Source organism: Epinephelus lanceolatus, chromosome 12, assembly GCF_041903045.1.
Source record: "Epinephelus lanceolatus isolate andai-2023 chromosome 12, ASM4190304v1, whole genome shotgun sequence".
In the NCBI taxonomy this organism is placed as follows: domain Eukaryota; kingdom Metazoa; phylum Chordata; class Actinopteri; order Perciformes; family Serranidae; genus Epinephelus; species Epinephelus lanceolatus.
The window spans coordinates 10684633-10703803 of NC_135745.1; the positions used below are offsets into that span (position 1 = coordinate 10684633).

A 19171-nucleotide genomic window follows, 5' to 3' on the forward strand; every position below is an offset into this window, starting at 1 on the left:
GTTACCACAGGACTCTCTAAGAGGTTACTTACTCTTGCTTTGGCTGTAGGTAGTACAAGATAAGGTGTTGGAATTCTGTTTCAAATTAAAGCTTTGTAAGCACAGTCTATTCCGGACCGGCCTCCTGTCATCCTTGGTTGATTGGTGTTAGGTCAAGACTGGTATGCGTGTGCCATCTGCAGCACCATTACGCATGCCTGAATCATCCACAACCAAAACCTGTTTCCAAGCTGCTACACCTCCTGTGCTCCTCGTGTTACGTACGCTGCTGTATGAGCAGTGTCTCTTTTCTTTTGCATTTTACCAAAGTTTATTAATGATGTAGTTACTAATAGAGCTGCAACCTTTTTGTCATTCAGCCTATGAAAAACAGCCCAAAACTAAATATGTTCAATTGAAAATGATTTAAAGTAGAGAAAATCAGCCTCACATTTCAAAGCTGGAGCCAGAGAATACTCTGGATTTTTGCCCACAATGATTAAATGTATTATCTGATTGTCACATATTGCATGTGGCTTGATATCTCAGTATTCTCTCTCCATCATTAATTGGACCTTTATGTCAGTGTCAAATATAAAGTCTGTGCTTAAAGGCTACTTGTTTGCCTGGGAACATCCCTCATAAACCAACAGACATGTCAGGTCTCAGAGTTAGTTTCATTTAACCTCTTACTGCCACTCCTCCTGGGATGGCCCAGTGGGCTTGGCTCAACTCTTGTCTTGTTTACATACATTAGTAGAGTCAACCAGTGGGATGGAGTCAGAGCACTGTGACTTGATCACAGACTTCAGTCTTCACACCAGTTGGTTTCTCACTGCCGAGCTGGTTTCCTTTTTTTCTGATGTAGAAGTTGGTATTTCCCTTTAACATGTTTTTTTTTCTTCAAACATCATAACGTGGATGGTAAGGTTCAGTTTTTAACCTAGTTCTGTTTCTTAGTCATCTTTTTATCAATGTGCAGCATGCTGTGTATGATGGATGTCCCGGGGCATTTTTGAGTCCCTGTAGGCTCCTGTACATAAGTGTGTGCATGTGTGTGTTTGTATGTTTGTAACACTGAATGGTAGCTATATTTGGCCACTTTTTCCTCTTCTTTTGCCGGGATGCTTTTAGTTCACTGTCTAGGCTTTTTATTCACTGAGTCAGTAAGGGTCAGATGGAGGGAGACATGCTGCAGAGTTACAGTATTTGACACACGCTCCAGCCTCCACATGACGGCTTAACTTGACTAAGAACTGCAGTCTATCAGCGCCAATGAAGTTATGTAATCAGATGATTAAAAAAAGTTTGGAATCTGAAACAATTAATTGCTTATTAAGTTAGTCGATCAACTGAAATGTAATTAAATTAATTAATCAGTGGCAACTATTTTGATAACGGATTAAGTGTTAAGTAGTTTTCCCAGCAAAACACCTACCAGTTTCTTCAGTGTGAGCATTTGCTGCTTTTCTTTGTGTTATATCACTGTAAACTGAATGTGTTTGGGTTTCAGACTATTGGTTCAACACTAGAAATATTGTGTTATGCATTTTTTCATTATTTTCTGACATTTATTTAAAACGATTAATCGAGAGCAGGGTTGGGTGATTCTGAGAAAATCAAATATCAAGATATTTTCAACCAAATCCTACTGATATTGTAACAATACTGAATTATTAGTGACTATTAGTGCTTTCACAATGAGATTTTTGATAAATAATCATCAGTATTAATGACTAAAAGGGTAAAGGCAATAATAGAAAAGCCAGAATAGTTTGGCAATTTTCAGAAAATTACATGACTTTACTGTAATGCGGTTTTTAAAACCAGGAAAAGATAACACTTGCGAGTCTCATATCACAGTATTGATATATGTTGAGATATTACCCAGCCAGAATTAATAGATCAGTCAGTAATGAGAATAATCATTAGTTAAGTTTTTACATTGCGCTTTATCCTATAGTGAGTTTCTGAGTTTCTCAAGACCAGCCTCCACTGATTATTTTTGATTAAATGTCAGTGCAAATAAGTAATATCTTCAAAAAATAATGCATGCATTATTATAGTATTATCTCACAGGTTATTTTTGACAATCATATTCATCAGCAGTTAAATATTTACTGTGATAGAGCAAAAAGTACTCATCAAATCCAAAAAATTTGAAGTAACTCGCCAACATGAACATTTCAGATACATTTTACTCAGTCAGTTCAAGTATTTTCTGCCACCTTCTTCCAAATCCAGGCTGTTTTCGAGTGTTCTTTTGCAGTTTGGCTGTCATACAGCAGTAGTCAGTGGGCAGTCTAAACGTTCCCCTAACAGTTAATCTCTTTACACAAAAGAGCACTTTGTTATGGCAGCTGCTTTGCTACAAAATGCAAATCTGTTACTACATGTTTTCTAAATTCTCCCTCTGCATCCTTTCTATCAGATTCCTTAGAAGTTTAATTCCCACCAATCTGAGTATACTGAAGGTGCAAACAGTTGATTTTGTGTGTTCTGAACTTTATTTTTTACCTCAAAGCAGGTCGTGTACAGAGACTGAGGAATTGTTTTGAACGTGGCCAAGGGGACAAGTAACTAAAAAAGTGTTGCCTTGCCTCCCCCTTCCCCACTCCCCCCCCTCCCTCCACCCCCCTCTGCCTGTCACATGTTCTTTTCACAGCATAGAAAAGTTTCTGGATTAGGGCAGAATTAACACAAAGCGGCGACGCCACTCCAGCTACACTCGCAAACAACGCAGAAGAGGCACGAGGGGGACCGAGACACTTGAGCGAACGCCACCTCAGAAAACTTCAAACTCTGATAGCGAGAGGCAGACGAGTCCATCCCCAGAGAGAGAGAGAGGCAGCAGAGGCAGAGAGACGGCAGCAGGGGATCTTTGCCGACAAGGTCCTGAAGGATGGAAGAGAAGCAGTTTGCCGGGATCCTGGTAAGTTTACCTTTTGTTCAGTGAGCACACACATACACATGCACACTTTTAAAAGCAGTAATACAGATACAAGTTTATAAATGCACAGAGATACATGGATGCAGCCACATGTCTGAGTTCAGTGGTGGGATGCAGCTGCTGGACCACCAGTTGAGTCACTCTCTGCCTCCCCTTGTTCCCAATTTAAGCACAAGAGGCCAGATGGTTTAGTTTCACTGTACTGCATATTCACCCAGCAGGCTTTTCTTTTCTTATGTTGTTTTCTTTCTTTCTTTGTTTTTTTTTTAAGAAACACTCAAAAGAAGAGAGTTGTGCTCACATTTTTTTCCGATTTACTCTAGTTTTTAAATGAAATTCTTAATCTTGTTAACCTTTTATCTTTGAATGTGCCTCAAATTACCCAACACTTTAATCTTGTTTATCTTTGGAACAACAAAGATACACATGTTTGCACTGGATGATAAGCTTGCAGTTTCCCTCTGAGTGATTGCTGTGTTGGTTTTTGAGTGCTGCGGGCAGAGCTGTCATCACCTGCTGTTCACCATAGTGCCAAACACTCATCATCATTTAAACACCATTCTGAAAGTCCCCAAAATTTATCTTAACTTGCAGTTGTAGAAACTCCCCTCTCATCCCTCGACCCTGCTTTTACAGTACCCCGTTTATCTGATCTTTGCAACGTCTGCAAACAATAAACATGTTGTCAGTGTTCTCCGGCTGCTGATAAGAGACAAGGCCAAGAGGTAAATGTGTCAGTGTCAGGCCTGTGCTGTTGGTGAAGCTTTAAATAGAGGTTTGGCGTCATTGGCAGTCAGGTCACTTCTCTCTCACTCTCTCTCTCTCTCCCTTCAGTCCAAGTTCTTCAGTCCGTCTTGAGACGGCGATAAACAAACTCAGAGCACCAACTCTCTTCTGACATTCTCGCTCATTTGAAGCCTTGCTTTCCTCCCAGATGACATTTTTTTCCCCTGCCTTGTCCTTTTGAGATGCATATCCACGTTAAAATGCATACGCACCGTCTGAACTTAAGAGGGGGGCGTTATCAGTCCCGCCCGCTCTCTCCTCTCACTCCCTCGCAGTATTTGAAGGTGGTTGGAGGATGGAGATTTCGCTCTTGCTCTCAGAACTTTTTTTTTTTCCCGTGGATTTGTCTGCGGTTTTAACTCAGTGACAGACTGCCAATCAATCTTATGCATAGTTAGGCACTGCTGGGGAGTTGCAGAAAAGTTCTGTGAATTTAGATATGGCTATCTATGGGATTCAAATGTAATTAAGTGATAGTCACAAGGAGGATTTGAATTGCTTTCTCCATTTTGTTGTGGACATGTGCGTGTTTTTTACTCTGTGGTCATTATGAAGTTGTGTACCTTTTTACTGTCCCTCACACCGACGCTGTGACAGAGGTGTCTCTGAGGGAGGTATAACTGAACTATCACTGTACAATGTATTATCTGTAGAGACTGCCATGACTCCTCACAGCCACTAGGGCCTTAAAGGCCAACAATGAGTGAATGCATCAACTAAAAAAATGAATTCATGAGAGCCACTGTGTAATGTCATGAGTTTTTTTGCACATGACAGCACCTTCTCAAACATAAGGTTTACATTTTGTGGAAAAAAGTGCAATTTATCATTCGATATCACTAATATAAAAGTTTTATGAAAGTTTTATGAGCTACATGTAAAAAGGGTTATGCATTCCTTGTCACACTTCATAGTGAGTTGTGGTATAATGCAACAATTTGGCTTTATTATTAGCATTAAATAACCACATATCAGTCCACTTTCTTGGCCAGTACCTCCTCTTATCACCAATATAAATGATTGCTTGTTTAATTTGGCTCAAGGTATCACAGCAGTAGGTGACTGACTTTGTTTGCTCTTGAAATCTGAGAGTTTTGTTGCCTGGCCAGCATTTAGTGACTCATTGTTTAGGGTCAATTCACTTAATTTGGCAGGAAATGGAAAATTAAAAAGCCGTTTAAAACAGACACACAGAGGGAAGCATGCGACTGAGCGTTCTTCTGTGTTCTTCTGAAACAATCAGGGCATCAAGCTGTACTTTCAGATTGCTTTCATAACATTCATCAGTCACTTATTTTTCCTGAAAAAGTAGCGCAGAGGTTAGAGTGTAACAGACCCGCAAGTCTTATCTATGAAGGTAAACATGCCGAAGAGCTGCGGGAAGATTGGACAACTTCAGCTGTGACAACAGACACAACTGCTTATGCACTCTTATACACAACTCGCCTCTTGTGATTGGTCACTTCTCATGGCTGGGACCGTTGTCCTCCGCAGTGGTAGACAGTGATGTCAGTTGTGGCTTAGAGACATCAACAAAGAATGAAAGAAAGTGTGTGTGTGTCAGAGAGAGAATTACGGACAGAATCTTCAACCTTGCTCTCCCATCGCCAACTGTCACTTCTTTTTTTTCCATTCCTCCCTCTCCCTGAGCTCTTTTCTGTCTTTCTCCTCATCTATCTTTTCACATTCTAGAGTTGATGACTTAAAAAAAATCTTTTATTCCTTTGTCATTCCATGTTTAATCCTCTCATCTTTGCCTCTGTTTGGAGGAGTGATAATTGCCCTTTCCTGCTGTGTTTTCTCAACATAGTACAACTTTTTCCCTGCCCTTTCTTTGCAATCTGGTTAGATTAATTTATGCTGGCCCAGATGGTTGGTGGATGGACCCGTCACCGTAAATCTCGTGACACACAAGGCGCCCGCTTCCTGCTACCGCTTGGCTTGGCTGGTAGCCTTCTGCCGGGACTCTTTCTGTTCAAACTTAATTCCCCTGCTCGTTCACAGCGTTCAAAGGGAGCCCCTTCTCCTCAATCTTCCTGCGTTGTCTTTAACTGCCCTGGAAGCCACCACTTCCACTGAACGGATGAGCAGATGGTGCCCTGGCACTAGTTTTTACTGGACGGATAGCTGTCTCTTTGTTTTTACTTCTTAGTTACTTCTTTTTTTAGACACGTCTTTAAAATGTCTACTGATTGGGTGTATGTATAGGGATGTAAGAGGAGGAGGAGGAGGAGGAGGAGTTGGACTGAGGTTTTGCTGATTTGTCCTCTGAGCGCTGTATTTATATGTGTGGCTGTGCAGAACACATGGTGCCCCTCCATCACCATGAAGGCCAAATGGAGGAAGAGGTCACCTAATACTGGCCTCTGATCAAAGATTAACATTGGCAAGCCTTATAAAGTTAGCTTGTGACTTTCATCCACAGTTTGTGAGATGTTTGGAGTGGGGGATTATAATTAAGAATTCTAATTGGAGCTCTGTCAGCAGTAACATGACACTTAAACCTCTTGAACCCTGATTTTCTAACCACAACATTAAAACTTTTGGACACTAAATGACAGATTTTCACATTGGAATTCCACTTCTGCTTATTAGTTCTGGTTGTAATCAAATACTGGCTCTGATTCCTGATTCAGTTTTTTGAATAAATGATACCAAAATATATTCAAAACAAGAAGCACCTTTATATAAGCTAGATTTGTGCCAATAACTAGGGATGTCCCGATCAAGTTTTTAGTTCCAGATCGAGTCAGAGTCCCATCTTATACTTTAAATTTACCCAAACAGTGATTAAAGGGAAGCTTTTGCTTTTCCTTATTTTCTGTCATATAATATTAAAATATCAGACGCTCATATTGAACATGGCGAAAGTTTCTAATAATGAGGTTAAATTTATGTAAAAGTAATCACTGTGAGCAAAACCTCAGGCTTCAGACCATTCTGAATGCTATGTTTCCAGTTTTTTTTCTACTCTCGAGACAAGCTGATGCCAGCTCACGAGAGATTTCGTTATATGGTCATCTGCTCAAGGGCCGCTTTTGCAAGCGTTTACGTTACAAAGCCTACACTGCTACATAAAGCTAAGTGCTAGTGTCAAACATGTAATCTTGGTTGCTCATGTGGTTCATTTCTAGGGCTGCCCCAACTAAGAATTTTCTAAGTTGACCAATAGTCGTCATTTAGCGCTCTTAGTCAACTAGTTTGTTTACGATGTTAATTTAATTATGAAATTACATGTTTTCGGCTGGGCAACACAATGGTCCGAGTTCAAGGTCTGAGAAAGAATTAAGCCATATAGGCCTATATTTTATCTACAAGCGAACGTCACACACTGAGTGAGCCGCCTGTTAATTATGCTGTCGGCAAAGCAGTAATGATTGTGCTAAGTGGCTAATGGGCATGTAGCTACTTACAGTACAGGCCAAAAGTCTGGACACACCTTCTCATTCAATGCGTTTTCTTTATTTTCATGACTATTTACATTGTAGATTCTCACTGAAGGCATCAAAACTATGAATGAACACATGTGGAGTTATGTACTTAACCAAAAAAGGTGAAATAACTGAAAACATGTTTTATATTCTAGTTTCTTCAAAATAGCCACCCTTTGCTCTGATTACTGCTTTGCACACTCTTGGCATTCTCTCTATGAGCTTCAAGAGGTAGTCACCTGAAATGGTTTTCCAACAGTCTTGAAGAAGTTCCCAGAGGTGTTTAGCACCTTTGCCTTCACTCTGCGGTCCAGCTCACCCCAAACCATCTCGATTGGGTTCAGGTCCGGTGACTGTGGAGGCCAGGTCATCTGCCGCAGCACTCCATCACTCTCCTTCTTGGTCAAATAGCCCTTACACAGCCTGGAGGTGTGTTTGGGGTCATTGTCCTATTGAAAAATAAATGATCGTCCAACTAAACGCAAACCGGATGGGATGGCATGTCGCTGCAGGATGCTGTGGTAGCCATGCTGGTTCAGTGTGCCTTCAATTTTGAATAAATCCCCAACAGTGTCACCAGCAAAACACCCCCACACCATCACACCTCCTCCTCCATGCTTCACAGTGGGAACCAGGCATGTGGAATCCATCCGTTCACCTTTTCTGCGTCTCACAAAGACACGGCGGTTGGAACCAAAGATCTCAAATTTGGACTCATCAGACCAAAGCACAGATTTCCACTGGTCTAATGTCCATTCCTTGTGTTTCTTGGCCCAAACAAATCTCTTCTGCTTGTTGCCTCTCCTTAGCAGTGGTTTCCTAGCAGCTATTTGACCATGAAGGCCTGATTGGCGCAGTCTCCTCTTAACAGTTGTTCTAGAGATGGGTCTGCTGCTAGAACTCTGTGTGGCATTCATCTGGTCTCTGATCTGAGCTGCTGTTAACTTGCGATTTCTGAGGCTGGTGACTCGGATGAACTTATCCTCAGAAGCAGAGGTGACTCTTGGTCTTCCTTTCCTGGGTCGGTCCTCATGTGTGCCAGTTTCGTTGTAGCGCTTGATGGTTTTTGCGACTCCACTTGGGGACACATTTAAAGTTTTTGCAATTTTCCGGACTGACTGACCTTCATTTCTTAAAGTAATGATGGCCACTCGTTTTTCTTTAGTTAGCTGATTGGTTCTTGCCATAATATGAATTTTAACAGTTGTCCAATAGGGCTGTCGGCTGTGTATTAACCTGACTTCTGCACAACACAACTGATGGTCCCAACCCCATTGATAAAGCAAGAAATTCCACTAATTAACCCTGATAAGGCACACCTGTGAAGTGGAAACCATTTCAGGTGACTACCTCTTGAAGCTCATGGAGAGAATGCCAAGAGTGTACAAAGCAGTAATCAGAGCAAAGGGTGGCTATTTTGAAGAAACTAGAATATAAAACATGTTTTCAGTTATTTCACCTTTTTTTGTTAAGTACATAACTCCACATGTGTTCATTCATAGTTTTGATGCCTTCAGTGAGAATCTACAATGTAAATAGTCATGAAAATAAAGAAAACGCATTGAATGAGAAGGTGTGTCCAAACTTTTGGCCTGTACTGTACATGTTTCAGATGATGTAGATGATGAATGAGAGTTTACATATAACCTTGGCTTCGTCCTTCACCTTCTCAAAATGATCCCACACTTTGGATTTCCTGCCCGACATGTTATTAACTAGCCTGTGTAATAACCGCAGGTACCAGCCCTGTAAATTAATTCGGCTCCTGTCTGACTGCTGAGTGTGGCCACTTCCTGTGTCTCTCCTTTCAAATCAACCCTATTAATTTCTCTCTGATTTTTGGTGGCTGAGAGCAGACTGGATTTTTTCAGGAGGTGTTCCTAAAGAGATGGTCACTAAATTGGCTTATATTTGGCTTATTTTTTAATGCCTTCTCTCTGTTATTGTTTTAGTGTATTGAATGATGTATTATTGCCTTTTATGCACCTTTTACTTTTTAATTATGTAAACTTGTGTTGAGGCAGATCCTTACCCGTCTGCCAGATTGACTTGACTAATAGAGAACGTTTCAGACAGAGGGTGAATGCAGGTGCTCCAGCACAGACAGTGTGAGGAAGGTTAAGTATTTTCTGACCATAAAAGCATGTAAACATGTTTTAGTGGAAAACCTAAAATACAAGTATGAAAGGCCTCTTCTCTGAAAACGTAAGACTCAGGAGTTCAGGCGGTTGAATTATCTGCTAAGTTCTCTGGTGGCTAATACAAAACGTGGAAACGTGAATGGCCCTATCTAGAGCCAGTGCTTTGTTTGTCCCTTTTGGGCTACTGTAAAAACATGGCAGTGCAACATGCAATCTCAGGCAAGGACAAGCTCCCAATGTAGATATGAACAGCTCATTCTAAGGCAACAAAAACATAGCAATTCTAATTTTCAGGTGATTATACACCAAAAACAACATAGTTATTATATTGTGTTCATTTCTGCCAATATATCCCCCCTAAATCCTTCACACCGAACCTTTAAGTTGATCATCTTGAATAATTGATATGATATAAATAAAACCGTGAGAATGCAGCTCCTTGAAATAAGGTGATGAAATCAGCTTGGGTGTTTTACTGGAGAAAATGTGTCACTGTACAAAAATACCCATTACAATGTAGAGAGCAGCTGTCATAGTGGAGAGCAGCACTGCAATACTAGCAGCATAGAGTAAAGAAATTGGCATAGAACTGTTTATTTTAGCCAATACCGTCACTACCATAAAGTAATTTGTCAGAAACTATTATGTCTTAATGATAATGTGACTCCTTTGCTTTTATACATGTTATTATACATTTTGAACCATTTTCAAACAAGGGCTGCTTTTAAATACCTGACTATATAATAAAACGAATACTTTGAATCCTGAATTTATCCTTGTCCTCAATTACCCTCTGGAGATCAGTAAGGCTTATCTTAATAAGTAGTTGCTTCTGGGTGAGATACAACAACGTTATCACATTGCAATTTAACTAGAAATTGTAAATTTTGTATGTGGTAGTTATCTAATGAAAGATATGTTGTAAAAGGTGTGACAATACAGTCATTTTAAAATACACGGGACTGTGGTTTATGAGGTTGTGATTACCCCACCGTTTTGTGTACCCCCTGTGTGTTTGGGTATGTATTTGTGTGGGTGTGGGTGGGTGGATGTGAGAGAGAATGAGTGTGTCACTCAGTGTGTGTTTGTGTGTGTGTGTGTGCGCGCGCCATTTCCCAGGGGTTGTGTGGCTAATGTGTGCTGTAGGCTGTGAAGTGGAAACTAAATGGAAAGAAATAGTGAAACCCACAGCCACAACCTCCCCGAGGTCAGGATGCACACACACCTACGTGCACACACTGTCACACACATAGAAACATAACAGACGACACACTTCTACATTAGGTCCACACATTAGACCGCTACATAGGCACATTCACATGTCTTAGATTCCTCCACAAGTACTCAAACCCACATAAACACACTACACTTTCCCACACATTAACACAGACAAAGCTATGTACAAAACCTGAACACACACACCGCAATTATTTTAAATTATATAATAATAATTACTAACTCAAGGCTGTGACTTTTGCTCCTAAGCTGTGACTAAATTTTGGCTGTGACTTTTGCTCCAAAGCTGTGTCAAAACTATGCAGCCCAAACTGTGGCTCAGGGGCCAATTTTGGGCTCACTAGGGATGTGCTGAGTCTTTTTTTTTTTAAGTTAGTTTCCCCTGGTATCTTGGTTTGTTTGATGTCATGGTCCATGTGCAGGTTTGTGAATGCTGCCAAATATATTTCATTGCTTGTGACCTCTGGAGCTGTGTATTGTCAGTTAAGTGTCATGTGCTCCACATAGCACAAGTACGCGTATTACAGGTGAAACGAGACAGTTTACCTCCCTCTCTCTATCCTTATGTAAGAAACATATTGAGTTGCCAGTCAGCCAGTTTAGTTAACAGCAGTGCTCAGCAACCGTGTTGACAGCCTCTGGCGTGAGGGGCCAACAAACAGATGTGAACCAAGAGAGAGAGAGAAAGAGCCAGGAGGGCAGGTGGGGGGAGAAGAGTCAGACATGATTTCTGTTTCTGATTTCACCCCCTGACTGACCAGCTGAATGAGAAGAAAAAAAATTTACAAGCTGCCATACAGGGCACAGGCAGCGCCCAACGTCAACTTAATGGCAGCCACTGTGGCGAACGTATAATTGAGGGACAAGGGCCACAAATGCCAAACACGTCCACTGCTGGGCACTCTTTAAAAGGTAACCCACCACCAACCAACCCCCCGTGTACGCTCACACACACAGACATAGCAAAGAGAAAAAAAAGGGCTCCATTGTGTTTTGGACCTTTAGATTTCATTCGGAAAAACCACTCAGGCTGAAAATTTCGTTTTTCTGATTTTCTTCCTCTCCCTTCTTTTCTGGTTTAATGGGTCTCCCTCCCTCCGACCCCACAAAAAATACAAGCAAGTTGGAAAAAGGGGACTTCACACTCTTCCTCTCTCGTCCTCTGAAGTCAGTGAAATTATGGACAGGGCTCTGACATTGTGTCCACACAACAGGGCTCTTAAATCTCCCCCAGTTTCTTTTAGTATTATTATCATTTTCAACGGTTTCCAATTGAACTCTTTTCAAAGGCCCTTTCAGAACCATATTTAGGTAATTTGTTGCGCTTGAACCCAACCTGCTCCCTGACTCTGTGTGTGTATGTGAGTGTTGAATGGCAGCTATAAGCCTGGGACGAGGGGGGGTCTGCTTTTCTCATGGCCGGACAGCCCTCTCCTGCTTGGATACACGCCTCCCCTGTGTTATTTATCACTTTTCCTACTCTCTCTGTTTCTCCCCCTCTTTTGCTCCTTTAAGAAATGCAATCTGTAACATTGCTGGGTTCATCTGAAAAATGATGGCTTTTTGGCTTTCTAAACATGATGGAAAAGTTCCAAGTTGACTCTGGTCAAACAAGACTGGTTCGTTACAGATCCAGGTGCAGCACTGCTGGAGAACAGCTGTTATTTGGAAAATATTGTCATCAAGGAAGAAGAGCAATAACACAGACTGCCTCAGTGATGAAATATGAAACTTTTTGATGTGGACTGCTTATCCTCACAGCTTGATTGCCGACCATTTATAGCGCAGGGGGTGGGGGGTGGGGGGCACTCCCTCACCATAGTCACCCACAAGTAGATTTCAGCAACGTCCCAGATACATTTTCTCATGAATTTTTATCATATTAAATTTTTACCAAATGCTCTGCTGTGTAACTGTTTACACAGTCCAGCAGTAAAACATCACAGTTCATCAACTCCTTATTTCTGTTTTGCTCATATGCTGTTGGGTTTTAGGTGAGGCAGTTTGTTGGATTTTCATCCTATAAGTAATAGGCATTAATGCTATAAAAATGCAACTTTAAAGTTGCATTAATTGATGATTTTTTTTTTTTTATGTTGCCACATGGGGGCTCTGGCACTTACTGTAAACACAACGTTGACCAAATACTTTGACACAGTTGTTGTAGTAAGTGAGTCAGCAAACAACTTCCTAGTTATACATCAACCAGACACAAAGTAACAATAGCATTCATGTGGAGCTGTATACCTGTTTACTTAAAGAATGTAAGTCCAATATTCACCTTATGTGGCTCATTAGCTGCTAAATGCTATGTCGTGTGCCCCAGCTATTTATGTAAAGACAAAAACTGAAATTCTGGGCCTTTCAACCAAAACAATATGCTGAAATATTCCGTAGAGCTGAGTTAGGTGAAAATTTGATGATTGTAGATCAAAAAAATATTATTAATTACAGTTTTAAAATTATGCTTGCCAAGAGCAAGTGTGAGATTTTTTTGGGATTTTGGGTGGTTTATCAATTTGAAATGCTTACTTTTTGTCTTATGCGTAACAAAAATCAAGCCTCCATTTATTACACTTGATCTCTGACTTGCCTCGAAACCTTTGAATCCACTCACTCCACCGAGCTGACTGATTCGTCTGGTGTTGTGACATGAAACAGCAGTTTTTGCAGTAATTGGTAAAAAAAAAAACAATCCAACGAGCACTGCGGTGGACTAATTATTACCTAATTGATGTTGTCAAGCATTGTCAAGTGGGGCACCGGATCCTATGAAAAGGAATAACAACAATGACAACAACTAAAGACAATATATGTGCTGCTATAGAGGCTGTTCTAAATCATCATGTCTTCTCAATATCACCTGACTTTGTAGTTTGTTTTTACTTCTCCACACTCCACTATTACAACCCTGGCAAGATAAGTATGTTGGATGACTATGCATCAGTGTGGACTTAAAAAGATGTTAGATCAAGGCAGATATGTTGGTCTCTAGTGACTGGTTAGGGAAATCAAATTCCTCTCTCCCATGGAAATCTGTTTGAGTGTATGCAATGTCAGACTAAAGATGGAAAAAGAGTGTGAAGAGTTGACATTTCTGTCTGATATCAGGCAAGTGTCTCAACGTAAAGTCCATATCAGTCTCTGAACCCATCGCTTATTTGTCTGAAGACGATAAATCTTTGAGGGCAACTGCCAATATTTCTAGAGCTGGAGTAGCAAACTGATAGGCATCCCAAGATTTTCTCTTCTGTGCACCAGTCATTTCAGTTAATCTCTACAAACAGATATCTGCATATAAATGCAGATGAATTGAAGTCATTCTTAGACGATAGCAGATGGGTACTGAGATTGCATTTTCGGCCAATGTGTTCTGCCTCTTTACATGGACTGTTTACCTGGCACTCAAACATGATTGGTCAATGCTATTCAGACTACAAACAAACTACAAACAGAAACCAGAACAGATACCAGAATCTTGTCCTGTTGCTGACAGACTGTATTCTATTTATACTCTTTTTCTATAAAGATTAGGTCCTTAAAGTTGCTGCTCTGGATCAGTTTGCCAAGGCTTGCCAATTGTCAAGGATATATAGATTTTCAAAATTCTATTTTTTGCTGAGCACTTAAAGGATTTTTCGAATATGTTGGCTTGAAAGTTCTTGACTTTGGAAACAGGAGCAAATTAAGTTTTAAAGAAGCTGCTGTTTCCAAGGTCAAAAATGACATTTTAGAAAGTGGTATAGGTTAGTGATATAGACAAAACCCTTATCTTTATCCCGTGTTTTATAGGGAGATTTTAATGGCATGCAGAAAGTTTTTTTTTTTCTATTTTCAGTTTGATTGATAGACTCAGAGGAAAGTATGTGGCATGTGTAAGCTGCTGCATGTAAATGCATAAATAGACAGAAAAGCTCATTTGTAGTGCTCCTATACAAGGTTTTTGGGGGGTTTTAATGTTGCATACACTGCACAAAGGATCTTAAGTGATATACACTAAGCATTGTCATGTTGGACAGTATTTCATTGCTTTATTGGATGAATGAATGACATATTTTACATCTCTTTCTGTCTCTGCTTTTTACTCTCCCTCTCGTCACATTACAAGCGTGGCACTGACTTCTGCCACGTGAGGCCAACTTCAGTCACATGTTCCTCACTTTCATCCCCAGCAATGGTCCCATATGTTTGTCAAAATGTGTATGTTGTGTGCTTTTTCCGGCCCGATTTGTTCCCATGCCTTCTCTCCAATGAGCCCCGCTCTCCCCGGGGGTCCGAGCCGAAGCCTCACGCTATTTATACAGACCGAACAGCTGGGGCCCTCCCAGCCAAAGCAGTGAGGGATGGGTAGAGAAATTATCATGGAAACTTCAGGTTAAACCAAGCGTTGGAAATGTCTCTCTGTTCCCTCTTCTTTACTCTCTTGCCTTCCTCTCCATCATTTGTCTTTCTCCCCTGGATGTCCATAGTGGCCAGGTCAGGTCGTGTTCAGCTCAGGTCAGCTGGACCGCCAGACAAACATCACTCTCTTATTTGAATCTTATCTTTTATTGCGTTTTCAGTGTCTTCGTTATCCCTCTGTTCTGTTCTCTCTTCTTTACTCTGCAACTGATGTTTTTTCTACCATTTTCCTTTCACACACACTTTTTGTCCTCACTCCCAATTAAAGAGCTGGCTGTTTTGGACTGAACAAGAAAGGTTGATTTTCCCTCCGACAGCGCCTCAACACATTTTGTCCTTTTGTTGCACTGGACAAAGCCGACCTGCTGTTGCAAAACTGAGCTTTTTGTGTTTCTTCCCTTTTCTTCTGCTCTATGGCTCCTGTGGTGCTTGTCCTATTGTGAACCTCAACCCTGTGAAATTCTCTCCTCACTGCCCCGTCCCTTCACTTATTTCATCCTGTCGTCACTTCACTTCTCTTATCATATCCTCTCTCGGCTGTTCTGCCCTCCACTCTCAGCTTTTCCTCACGTGAACCACTCAGGAGGGACGAGAATGTCAGGCCTGTCGATGCCTCCTTCAGTTCAAGGCCCCTTTCACAGTCAGACGTCCCATCACAGGCATGCTGTGCTAACGAGAGGTGAAGAGATATTAACCTAATTGCTGTAAGGGACAGATATATAGATCAAGGACGATGTAATAAGCCCAGACATTGCTGTCGGCTCCCTCTGAGATTAGCCTTTCGGTGTAAAAGCAGGTTGATCCATGGATATTCAAAGACAAGAAGTTATGCTGTGGGGCAGGCAGATTCATATATATTTTAAATTTTTACTTTGTTCTTTTTTCAAAGTTACTTCAAGCCCAAATCACCAAGAGCCCACAGTTACATCAAGCTCCTTATAGTATCTTTGTTTGTATCTGTGTTTGTATCTGGCATACGGATGGCCTGAGAGAAAGTTACAAATCGCAGTGGACACAAGACTGCATTATTATTCACTGAAGCTTAGACAACAAATACTTGAGGACTACAACGTCAAAATGTGCATGTTGCACAAGTCCTTTCCAATATCTTCCCTGACTCAGGGTGATGCCGCTGGTCTGCACCTCGCTGTGTATGCATACTCAAAGTTAAAAACAGAATTAATTTATGGACAGTAAAAACAGTGACCAGGATGCTGCAGTCAGGGAACATGCAAACTGTTCCATTTTCAGTGCAGTGTGTAACCACCATAAAAGAATGCTGTTGGGTGAAATTGTGTTTGCTTGACCTCAGCTTTTAAGTTTGCTCTTTTTGAACGTGTTTATACCTGGTAGTAACACAAGTGGACAGCTGAGACACATCTCTGTTCAAACCTGTTTCTATCATGCGTCTTCAGAGTTCAGTGTTCAGGTTTCTTTACTGACTACGTTACTTATGCTAGAAGGTCAGAGGGCCCCTTGGCAGAACCCAGCAGGTCTACTTCCTTAGGGCAAACACTTAACGTTCACACAGCACTTCATCCAAATAATTGAAAAATTCGCAAGTTACTGTGCCATACCTTGCACTGATGACGTAGTCCTGGTTGGGAATGCATCAGGACGCATTGGGGTTAACACTCCAAAGATATGTGGTCAAATGCATCCCAGGTCACGTAGTTGAGTGATCACATCACAGTAGGCCTTGGTGGTCATTTACACCTGTATTTAGCACTATCCATTTGTGATGAGATCACTCAAGATGCATGTTAATACCAAGGAAACAGGTCATCTTGGACCTGACTCTTTGTGTATGTTGGTGGTTGTGTGTGTGCGCGCTCACTTCAACATGGACTGAAAGTTGTTTGTTTGACTATGGTAAAGTAGTCTGAACTGAAATATCTATCTTATTTGCTTGACGATGGTGTGTTTGATTTTTTCATTGGACACAAATAACTAAAAAGCATTCTTCTGAACAGCAAAATTAATTTTATCTCAGTTCCAGTTTGTACTAGACAGGAGACAAAGGAAAAAAAAGTCCTTCCAGGCCTAACACAAATGGACCCAGTCTTACTCATACCTGTGGGCATCACCTTCAGACTGTGGGAGGAAACACATGCAAAATAAACACAGAGCAACAGAAAGTCTGCGATGTTTCAACTGAAACAGCATTTTGTACAATTATGCAGTTTTGTAGATCCTCAGTGAATATTAATTGTGTTTCATTGGCCTTTTAGATCACAAAACTTTCTCCACTCAGAAAAGAAAGGCACTGGTGAGATACATCTTTCATGAGTATTCAGTGATATTTGAATTTATTTGTCAGCACAGATAAGGGTGCTTTGAAAGAGGAGGTAAAAACATGAGAGAGGAGATGAAGTGAAAAGAATTCAAACGAAAGGAGATTATTTTCTTCTTAGACTTGATGTCTGATGGGTGCATCTTCCTGTCACCTTTTTCTTACTTTCCTCTGTCACCCGTCCCCCACCCCAGCCTGCTGTAAATTTCACAATGTTTGAGGAGTTATCTCCTCCCAAAACAACTTTGTCCTTCACAGCCCAAAAGACACTTAAATATTTTTTTCTTCAGGCCCCAACAGCTCTACTATGTACACATTGCGAAACTTAAACCCTGGACTTAAAACTGTGCACTTTCTAGAGGAAGGAAGATATTAGAAGAGTTACTTTTTATCGCTTTCCTACAGCTGTAACAGAGCTGTGTTAAGTTACTGCTATTGCAAACTGAACATTTCCTGCTGCTTCACATTAAAACCTTTCCACCTGAAAGTTAGCGGGATGCTTTTATTGTGAAGCAGCTACAGGAAAAGCATTGTTTTTGTCACTGGGTTAGTGGAAATTCTGCTATGTGGTGTTACTGGTACATAAAACAGTACACAACAATATATCAACATATTCCCTACAGTTTTGGTCATTTTAAATATTGCAGGGGGAACAATTTAAGCAAAGACAAGCACAATAAGCGGTTAGATGAAGAGTTGCAGATTGCAGGTTTTGCGGTTTGTGCAAAGCATCAGACCACTTGTGGACAGCTGTGGACTTCCTGTGCACTGCAAGGCAAAACCATTTGTTGTAATTGCACTATGTGCCGTCAAAATTTTCAACCATCAAGCATGGTTGGCTCCGGTAGTAAACCCTTCTCATTATAATGTGTTTGCCTCCAACTACAGCAATATAAAAACAACCTCTGGCAACCATGCCTAGTTACCATGTGGTTGTCAGTGATGATAATACAGTTACACAGTGATACCCTGTTGAAGTCAAGGTATTACTTCTGCCCACCTATAACAATTCAAAAAAAGTGTCAATAGTGTAAAACTGACATAAAAAAAGGACATAATTGTCCCCAAAAGCAGTTACAGCCCTGAGTGTTATTACACTAACAGGGCAGTATGCATACATTTGCATTCAATCATAGTTACATTTGCTGGAATTGTAATGCCACCTCATCTGTCTCCGCCATCTGTTTGTATGGCTAAAACTCCAACCTGCCTCCTAATTACAGCTCGATGTGCTCCAAATCATGCTGCGAGCACATTTCATTACCTGCTTGATTTAAAAGTCTAGTTAAAAAGCCTAGTAAGGGAATGTGAGACCCAGGCTACATTAATCTTCAAATTACTGCATATTTGTTACGGTCATCAGTGAGGATATTGGTTTGTCAGAGCTGGAGCTTAAAAGGGAAGTAGAAAAGGAAGCCTCCACAGCCTTAAATGTTTTCTCTTACTTCTTGCTCTCCCTTTGAACGTTGTTTGGGTTGTATGTTTAGAGATGAAGTTTAGGATCAATGACTGTGTTTGGCCTTAAGTTAACCTGTAATAGATGTTGGCATGTGCTTGGTAGTTGACAGGAAAGCCTGGAGGAGAGAAGAGATTCATTCTGACCTTATCAGTGCTCTGCTCCCTGCCCTCCTGATTGTTTTTCTTTCTGCTCTTGTCTGTTGATGTTGGTTTGTGCTGGTCTACACTCATTAGTTGATCAACAGAAATTAATCAGCCTAATATTTTGACAGTCAATTAATTGTTAAAGTCTTAATTATCATTATTAGTATTATTAAAATAATATTAATAGACCATGTTAGTAAACGTGATTCATAATATCGCCTGACACGCAGGTGTAATGTTATGTAATAAAATTTGGTCAAGAGTGCTTGCACCAGGATTAGTGGGCTCATAGGCAACTAAACGTTAAACCCATTTAACTCAGATACAAGGTTAAGCAATGACAACCACACCA

The 19171-nt window shown here is 40.8% G+C and overlaps 1 protein-coding gene across 1 annotated transcript in view; it reads left to right on the plus strand.

The window, feature by feature from the left end:
• Positions 1-750: 750 nt before the first annotated feature.
• The window catches only part of slc6a9 (solute carrier family 6 member 9), a 78008-nt gene continuing 59587 nt past the window's right edge, over positions 751-19171 (plus strand). Inside the window, exons 1-2 of the mRNA XM_033649794.2 lie at positions 751-903; positions 2645-2911. Of these exons, the coding sequence (XP_033505685.1) occupies positions 2882-2911 (30 nt within the window). The 5' untranslated portion in view covers positions 751-903; positions 2645-2881. The remainder of the gene's footprint in view (positions 904-2644; positions 2912-19171) is intronic.